Source organism: Podarcis erhardii, assembly GCF_964252035.2.
Source record: "Podarcis erhardii genome assembly, chromosome: 7".
Lineage (NCBI taxonomy): Eukaryota > Metazoa > Chordata > Lepidosauria > Squamata > Lacertidae > Podarcis > Podarcis erhardii.
The window spans coordinates 52173404-52192290 of record NC_138511.1 but is presented as its reverse complement, the minus strand read 5'-3'; the positions used below and the strand labels follow the sequence as shown (position 1 = coordinate 52192290).

At 40.1% G+C, this 18887-nt stretch overlaps 1 protein-coding gene across 1 annotated transcript in view; it reads right to left on the bottom strand.

The window, feature by feature from the left end:
- Positions 1-1306: 1306 nt before the first annotated feature.
- GAN (gigaxonin) overlaps positions 1307-18887 on the bottom strand; it is a 33806-nt gene continuing 16225 nt past the window's right edge. Inside the window, exons 2-11 of the mRNA XM_081871986.1 lie at positions 14916-15030; positions 13167-13517; positions 12240-12457; positions 10779-10900; positions 9328-9440; positions 8995-9144; positions 8426-8562; positions 7012-7140; positions 5106-5215; positions 1307-3619 (exon numbers count right to left, since the gene is read on the bottom strand). Of these exons, the coding sequence (XP_081728112.1) occupies positions 3438-3619; positions 5106-5215; positions 7012-7140; positions 8426-8562; positions 8995-9144; positions 9328-9440; positions 10779-10900; positions 12240-12457; positions 13167-13517; positions 14916-15030 (1627 nt within the window). The 3' untranslated portion in view covers positions 1307-3437. The remainder of the gene's footprint in view (positions 3620-5105; positions 5216-7011; positions 7141-8425; positions 8563-8994; positions 9145-9327; positions 9441-10778; positions 10901-12239; positions 12458-13166; positions 13518-14915; positions 15031-18887) is intronic.

Below are 18887 nucleotides of genomic sequence, written 5' to 3'. Positions count from 1 at the left end.
TTCCTTGTGTAGCTAACTGTAGGATCCCAAGGCTGGCAAATGAGACCAGTTAGTCCTACTGTACTAACTCATCAGCTGCAAGTTCTTCTAGAAAAGCTCAAAACCAAATATTAGGTACCTAAAATTGCACTGACTTAATTGCTCTGCAGTGACTGTCAATACAGTACCCGTGTATGCAACTCATTACTAGTCACTTCCCAATCAGACGCTGCCCCTCTGTTCAACTACATGTACCCAACAGCTTTTTGTCAATGCTGGTTTGAGTGACTGTATTCTGCAATTAAGTGTGCTTTAACAATGCAATGCATAGCAGTAGCAGCATCTCACCCTAAATATTTCCTGTGCAGCAGCTCACAGGCAAGAAGACTAAGATATCCTCCTTAGGAATACATTATAAATTATGTTTTCAGTTTCTCTTTCAACAAGAACCTTGCATTTATTTATTTATTTTAAATGTTAGCGAAATCAAAATAAGATTGCTCCTCACAAGATTCACTGTATGGAATTTTGTTCCTTAGTAAGGTGCACTAGAATTTCACTATTATAAACATGGATAGGGCAAGGACAGCCTCTCCGAACAATTAGCAACCCTCTCCAACCTGATGCCCTCCAGATTTTTAAACTTTCAAACATCACCCTGTGGTAGCTAGTCAAGGATGATGGGAGTGTAGGTCAAAACAGTTGCGAGGATGGCACTGGATTAGAGAAGGCTGAATTAGGATGTTCCCTGCTACTTGGCGAAACAGGCAGCCTTGGGCCATGGAAAGGAAAGGCTCCTTGGAGTGGTTTGGCCACTCCTGCACTCTTCCCAGTTGTTAACTTCCAAAGGGACAGACATGCAGAAAGCAAATTTAAGAGGGCAGAGCTGCAAACACACCAAAAACTCCACCCGAAAGAGCATAACTCATGAACGAAACTCATAATCACCTCTAATGAACCAGCTTCTCACAAGCTAAGCAAACAATAGACACATCTCCCCCTTTTGTTAGTTGTCTCCCTCTTACTTTTGTACATAAACTGGTCTTCTTTGGTCCAGATGTTTAGACTGGAGTACATCTCAGTTAACTCCAAAGGGAGGACAACACACAGGTAAGGATTCAGTTGGAAACTATCTGGTAAATTCCCTATGCTGCCACCCCAATAGGATCATAAGCAACTCAAGATTATCCCTCGCTAGACCTTTGTTCTGCCTGAAAATATGTGAAGAATCCCTCAACACAAAAGCACAAAGCATAACGGGGTGGGGAATAGCTGCCTGTAAGGAATAAGTAGCTGCTACAGAATAAGTTGGCCACTTGCTGCTGAGAGGGAAAATTGGGAGACTGTAAAAGAGGGTGGCTTACCCGAGAATTGCAGCCGTTGGATTTTCTGCAAAACTTCTGAAGTTGACGAGAAAATAGTTTATAGTATTATATGAATGCACTTAGAAGCATCTCTCAGCTCCCACTGTTTGGGGAGTGGGGCAGAGTTGTGGTTCCATTGCTTGCATGTGTCAAGACAAATGTTATTTTGGATTGTAACCTCTGAGCAGAGTCAGAATTCTGATACTTCAATTTCTGAATTGTATCTGCAATGGCATAAATGCATAGAATACACTCTTTGTGTAAGTGTGACATGATTGACCTATCTTATTAAGAACGAATGCCATGATCAAGCTAACATACAGTGGACATGTTGAGCATGTGCTTAAGGCTGCAATTTTAAACACAGTTACTGAAGAGCAAGACCTACTGAACTTAATGGGACTTATTTCACAGTAGACATGCACAAAATTGCGTGGTAAATCTCTTCTCTTGAACTAAATGAGGCTTAAAATGTGCTTACTCTTGTTAAAACTTCCTAGATTCTGGAGTGTCTCTTCCAACAGAATTAATACAGCATTGTTGTGTGGTACTAGTTGTCATTTCTCTTTCAGTGTTACCTTCTAAGACAGCAGGCACCCCTCTGGGTTTATGGTAGCGTAAACAAGAGCAACATCTGGCCCTGCAACACTGCAGTGCAACAGGCACAGCTGAGGTCCTACAACTTTCCAAAGTGTAAAGCACTAAATCTTATAAGGATATAGTTTGCAAAGTTTGTAGTGCAAGACTGTGCCCTTTTCCATTTCTTCTTTTTTAAAATTATTGTGTTTCACTAACAAAGTAACAAAATAAAGTTTCAGTAGTGAGGTAAACAGTGTTCTACCAGCAAAAAATTGCTATCAATTAAATATTATTATTTGTGAGCAAAAAGTTACAAAAAAACCCAGAAAAAAATACTTCACTATAACTGCACTCTAAAGTTCAACAGTACTCAGTAAGACTATATCTTAGAAATAGGTCATTTGTACACCAGCTTTTGATCCCAATATAATTCTCCAGAGCAAGTCTGAAATGTATTACTGTTTAATAGTTCCACTCCCACCCTCCCCACAAGTTAAAAATCAGTCTTTTACATTCCTCACTTTTTGCACTAGTATAGGTATTAAAGTTTTCAGCCCTGTAAACCTGCAGCAACTTTCAAGTTGTTTGGAAAAATACGCATTGTATTTCTCTTTTAAAAATAATAATAATCAGAATCAGATTTGTGTGCTGCGTAAACTGGCTGATAGTAATAGCATGGCAATTCTGGAAAACCCAGCCTTCACCCACCCACCCAACCTCACTCACTGTTTTTCAAGTGAGTGGTTACTGCAGCATGTGGCTTTGTGCTGGTCCACATATGACACACCATTTTAGATCATTTGACGTACACAAGATTTACAAAAAAATCTGTGTCACTCTCAGTTCTCTACTGTACTGAAATCTTTAGCTCAGTTTAGTCCATTTTAAACATACTGGTATGTTTTTAAAAAGATTATTAGGAGTGAAAACACACTGAAAAGTGACATATGTACAATTCTATCCTTTCAGGCACAGGCCTTAAATTGTCAGGAAGGCCTTGAAGTAAAAGGTGCAACTGCCCATCTTTCTCCACAGTAGAGTTAACAGTCTCTTTTGGCATACTAGTGAAATCGGTTTTCATACAGGATTTCCTGTGTTATCAATGTCATCTAATGTCAACACAGCAAAGTTACTTGTAACAATTCTCCTTGATGAAAATGTCCCTTACTGATTCCCCCACCATCCCAATTTCAATAGGTTTCATTTTTTTTAATCCACTCCTCCTGGTTTGAAGCAAAGGAACTGCTTCAATAGCATGGTTTAGTATCTTTAGATAAACTGAACTTAAGATACCTCCTCAACCATGTTTCTCAATGTACAATGACTTGCCCCAAAGCAAATGCTGAGGCTTAAGCATTTAAGCAGTTAAAAAAACAGGACAGATACCATACCAAAGCCGAGCATACAGTTTAAGTTTCTGCCGCAAGATGTTTGTTTCTCCTTTATATAAAGATATATTGTTATGGTGGAGTGCCTCTCAAATTATTCCCATCTCCTCTGTTTTCTGAAGTTCTCTCAAGGAGAAGGAACACGGATGCGGAACAATCCTTGCTGGAGCTGGAGCCGGAAAAGCTTGCAGTTTGCTATACGCAAAGCTGCACATCCAGTACGGCGAAGATCCGATGGAAAGAGTGGCTTAGTATGGTGCCAAGTTCCGGTGCTTCTTTTAAATTCTCGAACATAATCGTAATTGGTACCTATTAGGAAATATATTTTTAGCTTTAGGATTTAAACAGCATATGGGAAAAGATTTACTCAATAGCACCAGTGGAATTCGAAATGGAAACCTGTTGCCGAACTGGGTTTCCCTCACTTTAAAAAAATGCAAAGCAATACCAAGTTCAAAAACAAATGCATTTTGCATCTCACACTGTTATTATATGGGAAGGCTCTATTGCAAATATGCAGATTAAGGATATATTTATTTCTGACATTTTTTACCCAACCCCCTCCCCTATTTGCTGTGCCCTAAACATACCAAGAAAGAGACAGATAGTTGTTAGTTGTAAAATGTTATTTGAGAATACAGAATGTGGTATTTCAATGATGGACCATTTAAGAACAGGAGCTAGCAACATATAAACTATTCAAATCCTAAGAACAACCCCTCCCCCTTAAAGTTTGTATAGCACAGGTCTGAAAAGGTTTTATATGTTAAAAGGCTAAGATGCAACAAATGCAGCATTAATGGACACCTTTGGCTCTTGAGATGACATTTGGGCTTGTCTTTTGGGAAGAAGCCAGACAAGTGGTTTAGCAGTGATACTGCAGAAAGCTTCAAAATTTCGTTTTATGTCATAGTTTTCAGTGACTGTTTTTAAAGACGTGAGGAAAACACTGGATGGATGAGTAAAGGCTGAACATGACCAACAGATGGTTTTTGGAGCCTATGTTGACTCACTTGCCAAGCTGATGAGAGAATGCCGATATCCTAATCCTTTGGCAAGATTAACTGCTCTGAATATACAAAAAAAGGCCTTGGCCAAAACAGATAAATGAACAAGGCAGATAAATGCAATTCAAGTAGTACATGGTGCTTTCAAATCCCAGAATACGCATTATTGTGCAATGAGTTTTCACTGACCAGAGTCAACTTTATCACATGAGTCTTTTGTGAACTGCAAAATTACTTAAGATGTCACAGAATGGTCATTTTTACTGAAGTGAACTAACATGGCTACTTTTTTCAAAGAGACAGGGATCGGTGGCAAAAGTGAATTACCCTCAGTTTGGTTGAACAAGTCAAGCTTATTAGAACAAAATGCATGATAGAATAGAAAGAAAGAAAGCTAGGCTATACTTATTTTAAATAAGTGAAAACAAGATAATTTGCTTTCCCAGCTATAATTTCACATCAACAGTGTTCATTAACATTGTTAATGTTAGCATGGTTGCTCTCCAAAAGGCACTCAGATAGAAAGGTGAATGAAGTCTCCTCCCCTAATTTGCCTTATATATTTTAAGTGTGGGATTTAATTTTAAGCAAGTGGAACAAGCTACAAAAGAACTAAAGAATTAAACATGGAATCACCAAAGAGTTTCATACTATCAGTACTCCAAAAATGTAAGTAGCAAAACTCTTGAGGAGCACATTAGCTACCTCTGCCTTACAGTATGTCCTCTGAGAAACAAATACATACAATAAAGGAAAAAACCCACAAGATATATTGTTTAGACTCTAACCTGTATCAAGATCCCCAATCACATAGATACTAGCCCCAATGGGCACAGCTCCATACACAAACGAAGAACTGGCTGGGATGCATAAGTTCTGATCATTCAAGTAGATCCACCTGCAAGAAAAGGCAACCTTTAAAGTATAATTTGTACAGGGCTTTTTGCAACCAAGAGACACACAGATGCCAAAGATATTCGCCTCACAAATTTACTCACCCCAGGCAAAAAAAATGAATGAAAGTCTGTGGATATCTTAAGAATAGGATTTCTAACCTGATGTTGTGTTACACCTCGAGGCCTACCTCCCTACTCATCTAGGTTGGGTCTTGAATGCATACCAGAATCCTTTTCGTGGATAAAGCAGGTGGATGTAAAAATGTCCATACAAGCTTTCTTTTGTACAATTAGTGCCTGAAATGTACACTGTTTCCTGTGTCCTGCCCTTGTCAGTGCTCCATTTTTTAGTGCAAATACTGCGTCAACCTTTACATGATGGGAGGCTTCATTACTCAGTGGATTCTGAAGGTTGTAGGCGCAATCTCATCTTCAAATGAATGGATTTCAGGTGGTATGACAACTCCATCTGAGAGCTGCCACCTGTCAGAGCAGACAATGCTGTGCTAGGCTGACCAGCAACTCAAAATCTAAATATATGGTTCAAATATTTGTATTCATTAATTTCTTGCAATGTCTCTAATCCTCACTGTTGAGCCACTCTTCCTCCTCTGCTGTATTCACTCTAGCAAGTTTGCTGGCATGTGTTTAAGAGCACAGAGCTGCTTGAGTAACTTTAAAGATGTGCACGAACAAAAGAGCAGCTTGCAGTCCCAGTATAGGAAGAAAGAAGGGATACAAAAATGGTTGTCTGGCACACAGTTATAAGAAGAGAAAACAGTCTATCCTTGTAAAATAGCACCATCTTCTGGTTAACAGATGTAAACAAGTGGAACCACATGTCTAGAAAGATATGCTCCCAGAACAGGAAGATTAACATTACACAATTAGTATGGCACCACTGTTATGTATTCAGTCTTGCTTATTATTTCAGGCATAACCCACAGAAGCAAGAACTTTGAACCAGTTCACATGAAAACTATGCAGACGCAGCTTACAGGTCAAGTTAAGATTTAAATGAAAAACCAAACAAGGTTGGCATACACTAATACTTCATAACAATAAATCTATTATTCTATCTGGAAAAAATGCCAGGGGTTAGATTTACTCATGCAACAGGGCATATATATATTTTTCCCCCAAAGGGGAGAGACCATAACTCAGCAATGGAGCCCATGTACTGCATGCAGACGGTCCCTGGCTAAATAATATCAGGTTACTGTCAGCGTTGGAAAATATATCAGTCTGGCAGCACCTCTACAAACTCTCAATCAGAGCAGACTGTGCTGGGCTAGATTCAGAAAAAGACAGCCTCTACAGGGCACCTCCACATATGCAGTTGCATTAGGTAAAGGTACCCCTGCCCGTACGGGCAGTCTTGCCAGATTCTAGGGTTGTGCACTCATCTCACTCTATAGGCTGCGCTGTCCGCAGACACTTCCGGGTCACGTGGCCAGCGTGACAAGCTGCATCTGGCGAGCCAGCGCAGCACACGGAACGCCGTTTACCTTCCCGCTGGTAAGCGGTCCCTATTTATCTACTTGCACCCGAAGGTGCTTTCGAACTGCTAGGTTGGCAGGCGCTGGGACCGAACGACGGGAGCGCACCCCGCCACGGGGATTCGAACGCCGACCATGCGATCGGCAAGTCCTAGGCGCTGAGGTTTTACCCACAGTGCCACCCGCGTCCCTATGCAGTTGCATTACAACTATTCAATTAAACTGTAAGTGATAAAAAGGTCAACAGCTATTTTAGAGGCTGTAAGATCATGTTAGTGAGCTATCTTAGCAGTTTTTACCTTTTAAATTCATCGTGATAGAATTCTGATTTACACGTCACCATCTCACTGGATTGATTGTCATCACGACTTCTCACTCCACCAAAGACATAGAGTTCTGAAGCAACTCCACAGGCCACAGCCCCAAACCTTAAAAAAAAAGAAAGAAAAGAAAAGATGTAAGAGGAATCTTGGGTGTCCAGAGTACCTCAGAATTCCTGCTCTCTTGACATTAAGCAGAATTTGACAGAGCTACTAACATTTGGAGTGATTTAAAACAAAGAAACTATGGCCTAATGTAATGAGATATATGCTATAAAAAAGAGAGACCCCGTCACTCGTAAAATAAAAGCAACATGAAGTCAAGGAAAATACAGTGGTACCTCAGGTCACAAACACCTCAGGTTACAAACTTCACTAACCCGGAAGTAGTACCTCGGGTTACAAACTTTGCCCCAGGTTGAGAACGGAAATTGTATGGCGGTGGCAGCAGGAGGCCCCACTAGCGAAAACGCACCTCAGTTTAAGAACGGTTTCGGGTTAGGAACAGACCTCCGGAACAAATTAAGTTCGTAACCCAAGGTACCACTGTAATACATGCTGTATAGGTGAAGGCATGAAAACCAGAGGACAGTATGATCACAGTATCACACACATGTAAAAGCCACAACATCAGCTACCTGAGCTGACAAGCCTTTCACACTTGCACGTCCCCATTATTTTAATCTTATAAGTTTATTGATTGTTTAGAAAAGTATAACTATTTGTTTCTAAGCTGCCTTGCCATCCCCATTGTTCATCTGTCTATGAATCTCATATCCATTGAAACCTACCATAACTCCTGAGACCTAACAAGTTCCTCCCTTGGTAGCAGCAACTTAAACACTAAGAATTATTTTCAAAAAATGCAATTCAGTTTTCCAAAAAGGGAACAATCAACTGCACAAACTAAAGGCAACATCCCACAGACAAAATCTGCAACCATAACTGCCTATCAATAGACAGTGTTTTGAGTTGCAGCTTACACTCTGAAATCCATTAGTTCTTATGATGTTGCTGTTATGAGAATCTGTATTTTATTACATATTTCTTATTATAATAATTTATATAATTGTTTTGATTTTCACATTGTATAGCTATCATGTTATGTACTTTCATTTGCATTCCATGTTGTAAACTACCCTGTAGTTTTTTGATGAAGGACAGCATATAAATTTAAATTAATAACAACAACAATAACAACATCAACAACAATACTGTGGTCAGTTATGTAGACCATGTAAATTAGGGAGATGTAGCATCTCAGGAAACGATCCTTGCTGCAAGAAATAAGGGTGGTTTATAAACACATATATGTGCCTCTGTTTTCACCTGTGGAGCACTGGATGGTATGCAGGATTAAGGCAATGATACGTGTTACTAGTAATTTACTAACCTCCTCTCTTTTAGAGGACAGATAGCTGTCCACTGCTGGATCCTTGGGTCATAACATTCAACGGACTCAAAAAGCTTGCCATACGAACCCCCGCCCATTGCATAGATCTTCTTTTTCATAGCCGCATAGCAACCAATCTTAAAAAAGCAAAATCCAAAGCTATCATGCACCGTTTGTCATCTGGTTAATGTATATGTCAGACAGTAATAATAATAAGAAAAAAAATAAAGTGAAGCACGAGCCCTTTAAAATCAAAATACTTCTGGGAGGGGAAGGAGTTCTCTCACACATTAACCAACAGATAATAAGTTTACCGTTCCTAATGCAATTTAAACAGAAAATACAACAGTTGATGAGGTAAGTGTTTTGAGCCATTATCTGGCTCAAGATTGCTCTTCTGGAATTCAACCTTGCTCTGTATCAGCTTGAGATTTATCCACCTTTCTGAACTTAGGAACACAAGAAAGAAGTGTAGAAGTGAGCAGCTCAGAAGTCAAGCAACATTAAACCAAATGCAGCAGTTTAGAAACAGTTTGAAAAATAGCATCCTGTTTTTGCTTAGTTCCTACCTTCCTAATCATTGTCAAGTCCGGTTGCTTCGTCCAAGTCCTATTATAAATGTCATAGGACTCCATAGAGATGAGTTCCCGTTCTCCATCCTCGCCTCCCAGAACATATAGCACTCCATCAATCTCTACCAAGCCAAAGTTGTGCCGTGCCTATTGGAAATAAGTAGAGTAGCATTTATTAAATTCACTTACAAAAGAAACTGAAGAATTTAACAGAAATAACTATCCTAGTTTTTGTTAACCAACATAAATGGATATCCAAAGATCTGATCAGAACAAAACTGCAGAAACTGGGGTGGGTGGGGGTGACGGCTAACAAAAAGGCGGACTTGCCTCGTTCATTGGTGGTAAAGAACTCCATGAATTGGTATCTGGATCATACTTTTCTCCAGAGTTTAAAGTGGCTTTATCTTCATCTTGACCTCCAAGTACAAACAGGAACCCTTCTGAAAAACAGACGACAAAATGATTTGGAAATGCAAGTTGCACTGGTGGCACATCTAGCTGGTATTCATGACAACTAGGAGCCTAGCTGGATCAGACCAGACGTCTATCACCCACAGATGCCCACAAGCAGGACATGGAAGGCCACAGCCCTCTTCCGTGGTTGCTTCCCACCAATGAATATTCATACTGCCTTGGAACATAGAGGTTCCAGGAAGCCATAATCACAAATGACCATCATGATCTTTTATCAGGTATCCAGAATTAGGGCAGTTACAGGTCCAAATCAGTGTTGATATTTCTTTCTTTTTGCTGCTTAGTCTTTATACCTTATAATATATGTATTGCAACAGGTGAAAGATGGCTTGAACACTAGTTTGTGGAAATTATATTCCAATGAACGTATAAAAATAAAAATGTTATACTGGGAACAGTTTTATTCTTTCATTTAGGAGATAACACAGAACAAGATTCCAGTTGTTTTAAAGCAGAACGTTCTTGTAAGAACATGTTTAACAAGTTTCTACTAGATACCGAACAGCAGTTCAAACCTTATAAGAATACTTCAAAGACATGGGTTTTGATACCAGTTTTAAACTGATTAAATTCTTTCTTACAAAATCTATTGATGCTTGAATATGTGATGCAACACAGAAAGTCTGGAATGAGTGTAGTTTTCCTATTGCCAAGTTTGTCGAATTTTATTTTATTTGTATACAGTATATACTATATGAGGAAGTTCCAAAGAAGTTGATACACATATGTTGTGGCTGTTGTTTTGCCAATGTTATCTTTTGGTGGTGACACTTTGCTTCTCATGGAAAGTTCCCTGAGCTTTGGGGGCAGGGGAGGACAAACGACAGATGCAGGATCTACCAAATATGTTGCCAATCTTGACTCTAACTGAGTCTCCACCCTTTGGTTGTCCTCCAAAATATTTGAGAACCTTCTTGAGTATTTCACAGGTTAATATTCTCCAAGGCTGTGATCAAAGAAGCAAAAGAAACAAACAAACAATATTGGTTTTGAAAACAGTTAACTCATCAGTAGGCAAACTAAGGCCAGATCCAGCCCAGTCGCCTTCTAAATCCAGCCCGCGGACGGTCCAGGAATCAGTGTGTTTTTACATGAGTAGAATGTGTCCTTTTATTTAAAATGCATCCCTGGGTTATTTGTGAGGAATAGAAATTTGTTCATTCCCCCCCCCAAAAAATATAGTCTGGCCCCCCACAAGATCTGAGGGACAGTGGATTGGCCCCCGGCTGAAAAAGTTTGCTGATCCCTGAGTTAACAGATTTAGCCTTGTATTCTCCTACTAAAGAAACAAATAACTTTCCTACCTGCTGAAAGCACACCATGATTTATCCTAGGTGTACTTAAAGGAGCCAGTTCTATCCATAGCTGTCTGTTAGGATCATAAAGAGGGCACATACACCTCATTACTGCTGATGGTTTCCGGGATCTGAACAGGAGAAAAAGAATAAATTAACTCAGCAACCTTGCCCCATACAGCAAATATTGATTAGAACCCAACAATGCAGAGGAGATGGGGTTTCTACTTCAGTGTAGAAGCATCCATTCTGTTTGTATGCTTTATACTGACTTTTGTTTGAGACTTAAATCCTTTTTGTGTGTGTGGCAGGAGGGTGGCACAATAGGTCAGGCAAGTCAGGAGAAAGGCTCTAGAGCTCAGTGGTAAAGCACATAGGTTGCACGCAGATGTTGCAAGTTCAATCCTTGGCACTTCCAGGCCCGGCTGGGAATGTCCGCAGTCAGAAAACCTGGAGAACCACTGTCAGACAATATTGAGCTAGATGTTGTGGCCTGGCATTTCTATTCTGCCAAGCACGTGTGTTTAGACCAGGCTTGTAGAGAGCCACTTGTCTAGTCACTTGTGTTGAGTGACAAATGCCTCTAAGCAACAAGTCACAGAAGCTGCACATTTCCTTTCTATCTTTTAGGCTACTGTACATACAAGTACAGTGAGCAGGCAGTTTTTGTAGACATGGTTGCAAGGTTATCTGGTACTCCAGCATGGTGAGATATGGGTTATGAAGTATTCCTATAGAAATAAAACGTGATTTGTTCCCTCTTAGTGTTTTGAGGAGGTGGTTTTCCACAGGGCTTCACACATTGGTGACTTGGACAATAATTTGTACAAATAAATGAACTCTGAATAAGTCAGTCACCTTCTATGTTTTTCAGCTCACATACCTTTGTCTTTGGCCAGTTTACAAGTTCTTCATGTTGAATGGATATTATAAACAATTAAATGGTGGTATGTGTAGTATGCATGTCAAAGGCACATAACCCTTTGCTTCAGAAGAAAAATGCCTGTTTCCTTGCACTGGTAACACTGCTAAAGGGCAGGATTCAAGGAACAGTGGGCAGAAGGATAATAGCTGTTAGCCCTGTTGCACAAACATTTGCACATTAACTTGCATAAGAGTGCACACAGCACTGTAGCAGGTAGGCTTTAGAATAGTTTTCATGCTTCCACTTGTGCAAGAGGTGGCACAACAGAAGAACATATCTGGAATTGGTTTATTTATTTTCCTTGTGCAACACCTTGGTCCAAGCGCAAAACTACCTTTTTGGTGAACAGAAGAAACCTCCCACAAATGAAAGTGCATCTTTGGATACAACTCATAGTTATAAGGCATACAAGAAAAAATAAAGCACAATGTAGTTTTGCAGCTTAATCTCAAATATAACCAACAATAGGACAATTACTCGAGTATCATCCCTCTCCAACCCCCATCCACTTCTGAGATCTGAAATAGCATGCCTGAGCCACTTACACTCTTTCTTCACCACCAACAGTGACAATGCACTCTGAGTATCCTCTGGGTTTAAAAGATGCTAGCATTGCCTCCCCCTGCTGTGGCGGAGTGAGTGGAATGTTGCTACATTCTTTGACAATCTCCCGTACCAGTGGGTCATTCATCATTTGCTCACGCAAGTAGGTAGCATCTAGCCCAGATACCCACACAGCTGACATTACATCCTTCATGTGAACCTGAAGAGGCAGAAAGATATTTCAGGCAAACAAACAAGCCAAATCATAAAACAGTCACAAGAGCATATGGCTTTATGGAAAGCTTATTTCTCAGAATCCCTGCTTATACAACACCAGGATATACTGACTTGGAAGAGGAAGCACTGACATGAAAAATGCTACAGCATATGCATTATTTTGGTAATATGAAGGGCTGTCTCTATTTTGCAATTCTGCAGAAGTCCATAATATGGCACTAGGTGCACAAATCAGCTTCCTTTAATCTAATTTTTCATTTTAAAACAAGTTCATAGTCCTTATGGCTGAGAAAATAGGCTAGAAAGTGAGTGAAGAATACCTTCCTACATCTCAGAATCTCAAGGGGCAGCTGAATAGTTGGGGAAGACAGGAGTCCACTATACAGCAACTTGCTCCTCTCTATGACTAGGCATTGCTAGAATTATACAAATTAGTAAAATGTAGAATGAATTAAGGAAATTAATGTAAACAAAACATGTAAAGTTCTTTGGCCAGATTAATCTATATATGCTGCAGAATTCAGCTTTTCTTGGTGCAGAATGTCTGGGTACAGACAGAATGATCCTGGTAACATCAGTAGTCTACAATACGGACCCAAATCCCACAATGCATTGCAATTTGAAGCACCCAAGTACAATGAAGTGCTGATTATTTTTTCTGAAGCAGCATTACGTAACTTCAAATTCTGTACCTTTCTTAACTCAGGGTCATGGGAGATCCATCTAATAACTGCTTCAAAAACATGTCTTTCATTCCCAACATTCAGCTTCTCCAAGGACAGCACTTCTTTTGCTTTCTGAGGACTCAGTTCCAGAAACTCCTCCGTACTGCTAACATCCCGGAAGTGTGTTTCCAGATATTCAGAGGCAAGATAATGAACATGACGCAGACAATAGTGTAGTGCAAAGTCCCGGATTCCAATACAGTTCTCAGCAGCAATGCAACCTTCCAGAAACTCACAGCACAGAGTTTTTAGGTCTGTAAGCAGCAATAAATCAGCAGCCTGCACAACGTCCTGGATGGTGTCTTCACTTAGCTTGATCTGCAAAAGGTTTATTTTGGAGGAGAGGAAATTACAACTAGTTCAGTTTCAAGTATGAAAGTGCAGCACTAGTGTCCATTACTGCAACTAACTGTCTTCCCCCTTCGTAGCTTGGTGGAGTTTTGCCTCTACTTTAGTGAGAAGGTAACAGCACAGCACTGGAGAGGGAAGTAGAAGTGTATGCTGTACTTATGCCATGGGCCTTCTTTCCTCCACCTCCAGTATACTGCCTGTGTCACTTGTCACACATTTACACATTGATCATCTCTGATATAAAGTGACTCCTGGAGTCAGAGGTAGGATGACTTCAGTATGATACTGGAATTTGCTTGCTGCAATATGTGGTGAGAGCCACTTGCTTACATGACTTTAAGACGGGGATCAGAAATGTTCATGGAGGATATGTCTGTGAAAAGACACTAGCCATGACACCTAAACGAAACCTGCAGGTTGATAGGTGGTATAGTATAGTCACGGGGGAAGAAACATGGGGAGGCATTTGCATTCACACCCAGGATTTGGACTTCCTAAAAGCTTCTAGCTAGCCACTACGAGAAACAAGATGTTACACTAGTTGGACCCATGGTCTCATCCAGCAGTCTTCTTGTGCTTTTACTGTATGTAAGATCATGTTCACAATCTCTCAACTGTTAAACCAAAGCAATGTGCCCTCTTGATAAATAACGTAAGGATCAGACCAGCTTCCACCTCATTTAGCAAACTTTGCAAGAATCTCAGCAAGCAACAGGGATGAGATAGTCTATGGGAAACTGGTCTGCAATCCACTACTTCAGGAGTATGGAACTTCTGGCCTGTGGACCAAATTAGGCCTGACGATTTGGTTAACAATTTGGCCTGCAAGGCTATTTTCCCCAAACAACACCCACCATATTTGACATTAGGTATGGTGCAGGGAGAGAGGCAGATGCAGAGGAACCACCAGGAGCCTTGAAGTGTTCTCCTAATTGCAAGTGAGGCTTGTTGTCGATGTGGCTGATTGGCAGTGAAAGCAAACCCCATGGGATTGGCTGTGTTATTTGGTATCAGCTGCAATTAGGAACTTTGTAGCACAGATCATCTCTGCCCAAAGCAGGGCTTGTTATTAGCACTGATCTGCTGAATGGAGTTTACAGGAAGCCCCACTGGTATCAGCAAACACCAAAGCTTGGACTGAAGCTGGCGATATAAAGGAACTCTTTCTGTTAGAGCAGCTCAAGCTCAAGCTGCACTGGCATGAGAATTTTTTTTACTTTGGCTGGGATCTGACCAGCCACTCAGATAATACATCCTGCCTCAATCTACTTTCTGCCCATTCTATTCAAAGGGTTTTTTGAAGGTGTAGATTATGACTAGAACTGACATACAGAGATATGTAGGAATAACCTTGGAAACACAAACCTGACCACTGAAGATGTAGTCCAAAATCTCTTTCATAATATCAACAGATATCCCTTCAAGTTCAATTTTATATGTGGAGCCATCATCCTTTGGAGGATTATAGTTCAGCTTTGTTCTGAAATCAGAAAACATAGCTGTTTTTACAAAATGATTAGAACAAGACATAAACAAAGGAAGGTCACATACAAAAATTTCTCAGCTTTCAGAATAGGTTTTTCAATTACATATGAACACACACTATTAAACAGAGGTACTAAGAAAAGGAGAAAAAGCAGCTGTTTAAGTCTGTAGTATCACTTAATGGTATCAGCCTGTGGATGTTTAGTGCACAGCATAAAATTCTTTCATGCCAGCTGTTAAATATAGGAAGTTAACTCTGTTTTCTTAACAGGAATTTTGATCAACACATTACTGTATTTCTTATTTGCTATGCATACACACTAAATCTGCTCAGTTCATAGCACAGGATTTGTACAGAATTATTTCAAGTGATAAAAAGATAAAGTTTTCCAAATCCAATCAGATATAAACCTAAGGTTGCAAAACAATTCACACATTTCCTGGGAAACAACGTTCATTAATGACCACACACTAATCTGGATGCTTAAGGGAGACCACACTTTGCCAGCCACAACGAAAGGCCTGGAATAGGGAAAGGTATAAGTTGTACTGGAGCAGATACAGTGGTGCCCCACAAGACGAATGCCTCGCAAGACGGAAAACTCGCTAGACGAAAGAGTTTTCCGTTTTGGAGGTGCTTCGCAAAACGAATTTCCTATGGGCTTGCTTCGCAAGACAAAAATGTCTTGCGAGTTCCTGCGGTTTTTTCCCCTCCCCCCCCTTTTTCTAAGCCGCTAAGCCGCTTATCCGCTAAGCTGATAAGCCGCTAAAAGCCGCTAAACCGCTAATAGCGCTAATCCGCTAAGCCATCAATGGGCTTGCTTCGCAAGACGAAAAAACCGCTAGACGAAGAGACTTGCGGAACGGATTCTTTTCGTCTTGCGAGGCACCACTGTATAAGGGATAGCCAGAACAAGAATATAACATACTTAGCAATGCCTGCATTGAATAGTCTTGATATATGCTATAATGGGAAATTATTATCCATCCATTAGGGGCATGTGAAGCCTTAGGTCTGTGAGCTGCTGGCTGCAACGGGGGGGGGGGGGGGCATTGTGAATCAGTTGGTCGTTAATTTGATCCAGCAAATCAATGCTCATTCCCACATGTCCTTTTTGATCTGGAGACACCATTCATTCACACATTTTATTACATTCATATCTCATCTCTCTTCCATGGAACTCAAGGTGCATATGTGTTGTCTCACTATGTGGTAGGATAGGCTGAGAGGCAGTGACAGGCTCAAGGTCACGCAGTGAGCTTCAAGGCTGAGTGGCGGTTACAACCCCAGTCTCCCAGGTTTCAGTCCAATACTGTCTCTCAGTCATATTGCAAGTTCCATCTTATCACAATGTGTAATCTCAGACAGCTAATGGCAGGGCCTTTGAGGTTTTATGCCAACAGGCCTCAGCAGTAATGAAGTAATCTCTGAGCTTTCAATGGCAACTGAAAACAGCTCAGAAAAACAAAATGGGAAGGAGAAAGAAATACACAGCAGGAAGAGTTTTCCCCTAATTTATTCTCATTTCATTTCTTTTAGGAGTAAAACTGACTTGAAGGTTTCCAGATTTAAACAATAGGCTAGGTTGCCTACTGGCCAGTAGATCAACTCACAAGTAATGACCTGCATTCCATTTCAAGCAGAAAGCTTATAGAGGGCATGGTTACAAAGTTAAACCTGTGCAATCATTTTGCTGAAAGTTTAACAAGTCTTATTCATCATCAAAATGACCTTTAATATTTAACCTTAAGTGTTTGTATATAACACGAAGTGGGATTTGCATAACACAGAGCTACAGGTGGTCTGTGAAGTGTCTTTAGGCATCTCTCTCTTTAGCTATCTCTCTGTGTGTATGCATATAGGAAGAATAAGCTATATACTTCTGAAATTACATCTCCTCATTAAGGAAAGATCAGCTACCAGGCAGGATATCAAAACACAAAGTAAAAATGTTAGTAATATCAGATATACAAATCTATTACAAATCACTCAAGTAAACACTGACTGAGTCAGCAGAATGCTATTGCTTAAGGTTGAACAAAAGAATGGTATCTTTTTCAGTAAACACATTACACAGGCATAAATAGGACCTGGAATGAAGATCTCATGCCTATATTCAAAGGCAGCATTAGCCACTTTTGGAAACACTTCAGGGTCTGTTTAGGTGTTGCAATTTAAAGAGAAGTCTCAGTTTGATTTGCGTCTCAGGCACACATACACCCAACTCCTTTACCACAGGGAAGAGGTAATTAACAATCCTGCTCTGTATCATGTGTTATCTTACTAATGACAAAGTTCAGGGCCCAAGTACACTTGATGACAGAAGATACATGGCTTTAAATGACAACCTGCCTCAATTATATGTAAAACAATGGGCAGGTATGGAATCGAAACCACAAAAGGAACACAAAGATTGAGGTGCTAAGCTTTCTCTACTTATGCCACTTTTACCTCACCTTCCGTCTACTGTCCAAGGTCTCCCCCCCCAAAAAAAAACTAAGAATACAGGAAATTATCCAAGTCTGAAGAAAATCACCTTGAGGGAGCTGAAGGAGGGGCATGAATAGCACTCTGTGCCAATGTTAGCCTTTTGCACTTTATATCTCACCCCCTCAGTTATTATGGGGGCAGATCCACATTAACACACACAGATCCAAAGCCACCAGGTGACCTTTGCTGCAAGTCAATGTAAATGACTGCAGATTTCTCTACTGCTGAAGTCTATATGGGTAGCTTTTGGTATCAACTGACGGCACCAAGACACAGTTAGGTTAACTTATTTCTATGAAGATTTGTGATCTGCCAGAAAACATCCCCATGTTAGTCCTAATGAAGTATTGCTTAATTGTATTATATAAAAGATGACAAGCCATCATTATTGTTTTTATACCTGTAATGCTTCCTTGCTGTAAATTCTGCCTTTGGCTCATGAAAATGTTTCAGGGAGTATTATATTCCACATCAACATGATGCAGCACTTTAAGGTTAAACCCCTTCCCCATGAAGATTTGTTCAACAAATTAACAAGGATTTCTGTCTCCCCTCACCTTCTGTTCCAGGTCACACCCTAGCCTTTTGGCAGTGCACATTAAAGATATCAACTTTCACCACACCCTGCTCTGAGTGGCAATTTTCCAAAAATTTTGCTTACGTACTTGTTTTCAGGTGCTCTGTACATGATGAGCAACCTCAGAACTCAAAGGAAATAAAAATAAATCTTTGCAGCATCTCTGTATAAAAACCAGGGTACTTGTCTCTGCACTCAGGTGGTGAGGCCTTCCTGGCAGTGCCATGTGTTCAGTATGGTGTCACCAGAATTATGGAATTTATCTTTTTTTCTCCCCACTTGGCCCTTTCCAAGCTGAATTATTTTTTTAGTTTGCAGCTGATAACATCTATGATGGATTTTTATTATGTTTTGTGATTCTGCTTCATTATTGATTATATTTTATGTATTTTTGTATACTCTTGTTCATTGCTTAGATAGTTTATACTAAACAGCTTACAAATTCTTAAAATAAGGAATAAAAAAATTGGTTTTCAACTGGTGAAAAGTCAGCTTTTTAATCTTTCAGAATTTGTGAAGTCAAACAAGGTACTGTATTATAAAGTTTGCAATTTGTAGCATTTAATAGGCCAAAGGCAAGCTATGATGACATAGCTGGTCATGTCTCAATATCTCAATTACAATGTTGCAAAACTAAGAGCTGGCACTGCCTGGACTAGTAGCAGTTTAGCAACATAGCCTTTAAAAAAAATGTTTGTATTAAAGGATTTCCATAGTTAACAAGGGTACATGCAATGTTTCCGTTTTCAATTCACAGAGTCCTTTCTACAGGTCAGTTACAGTT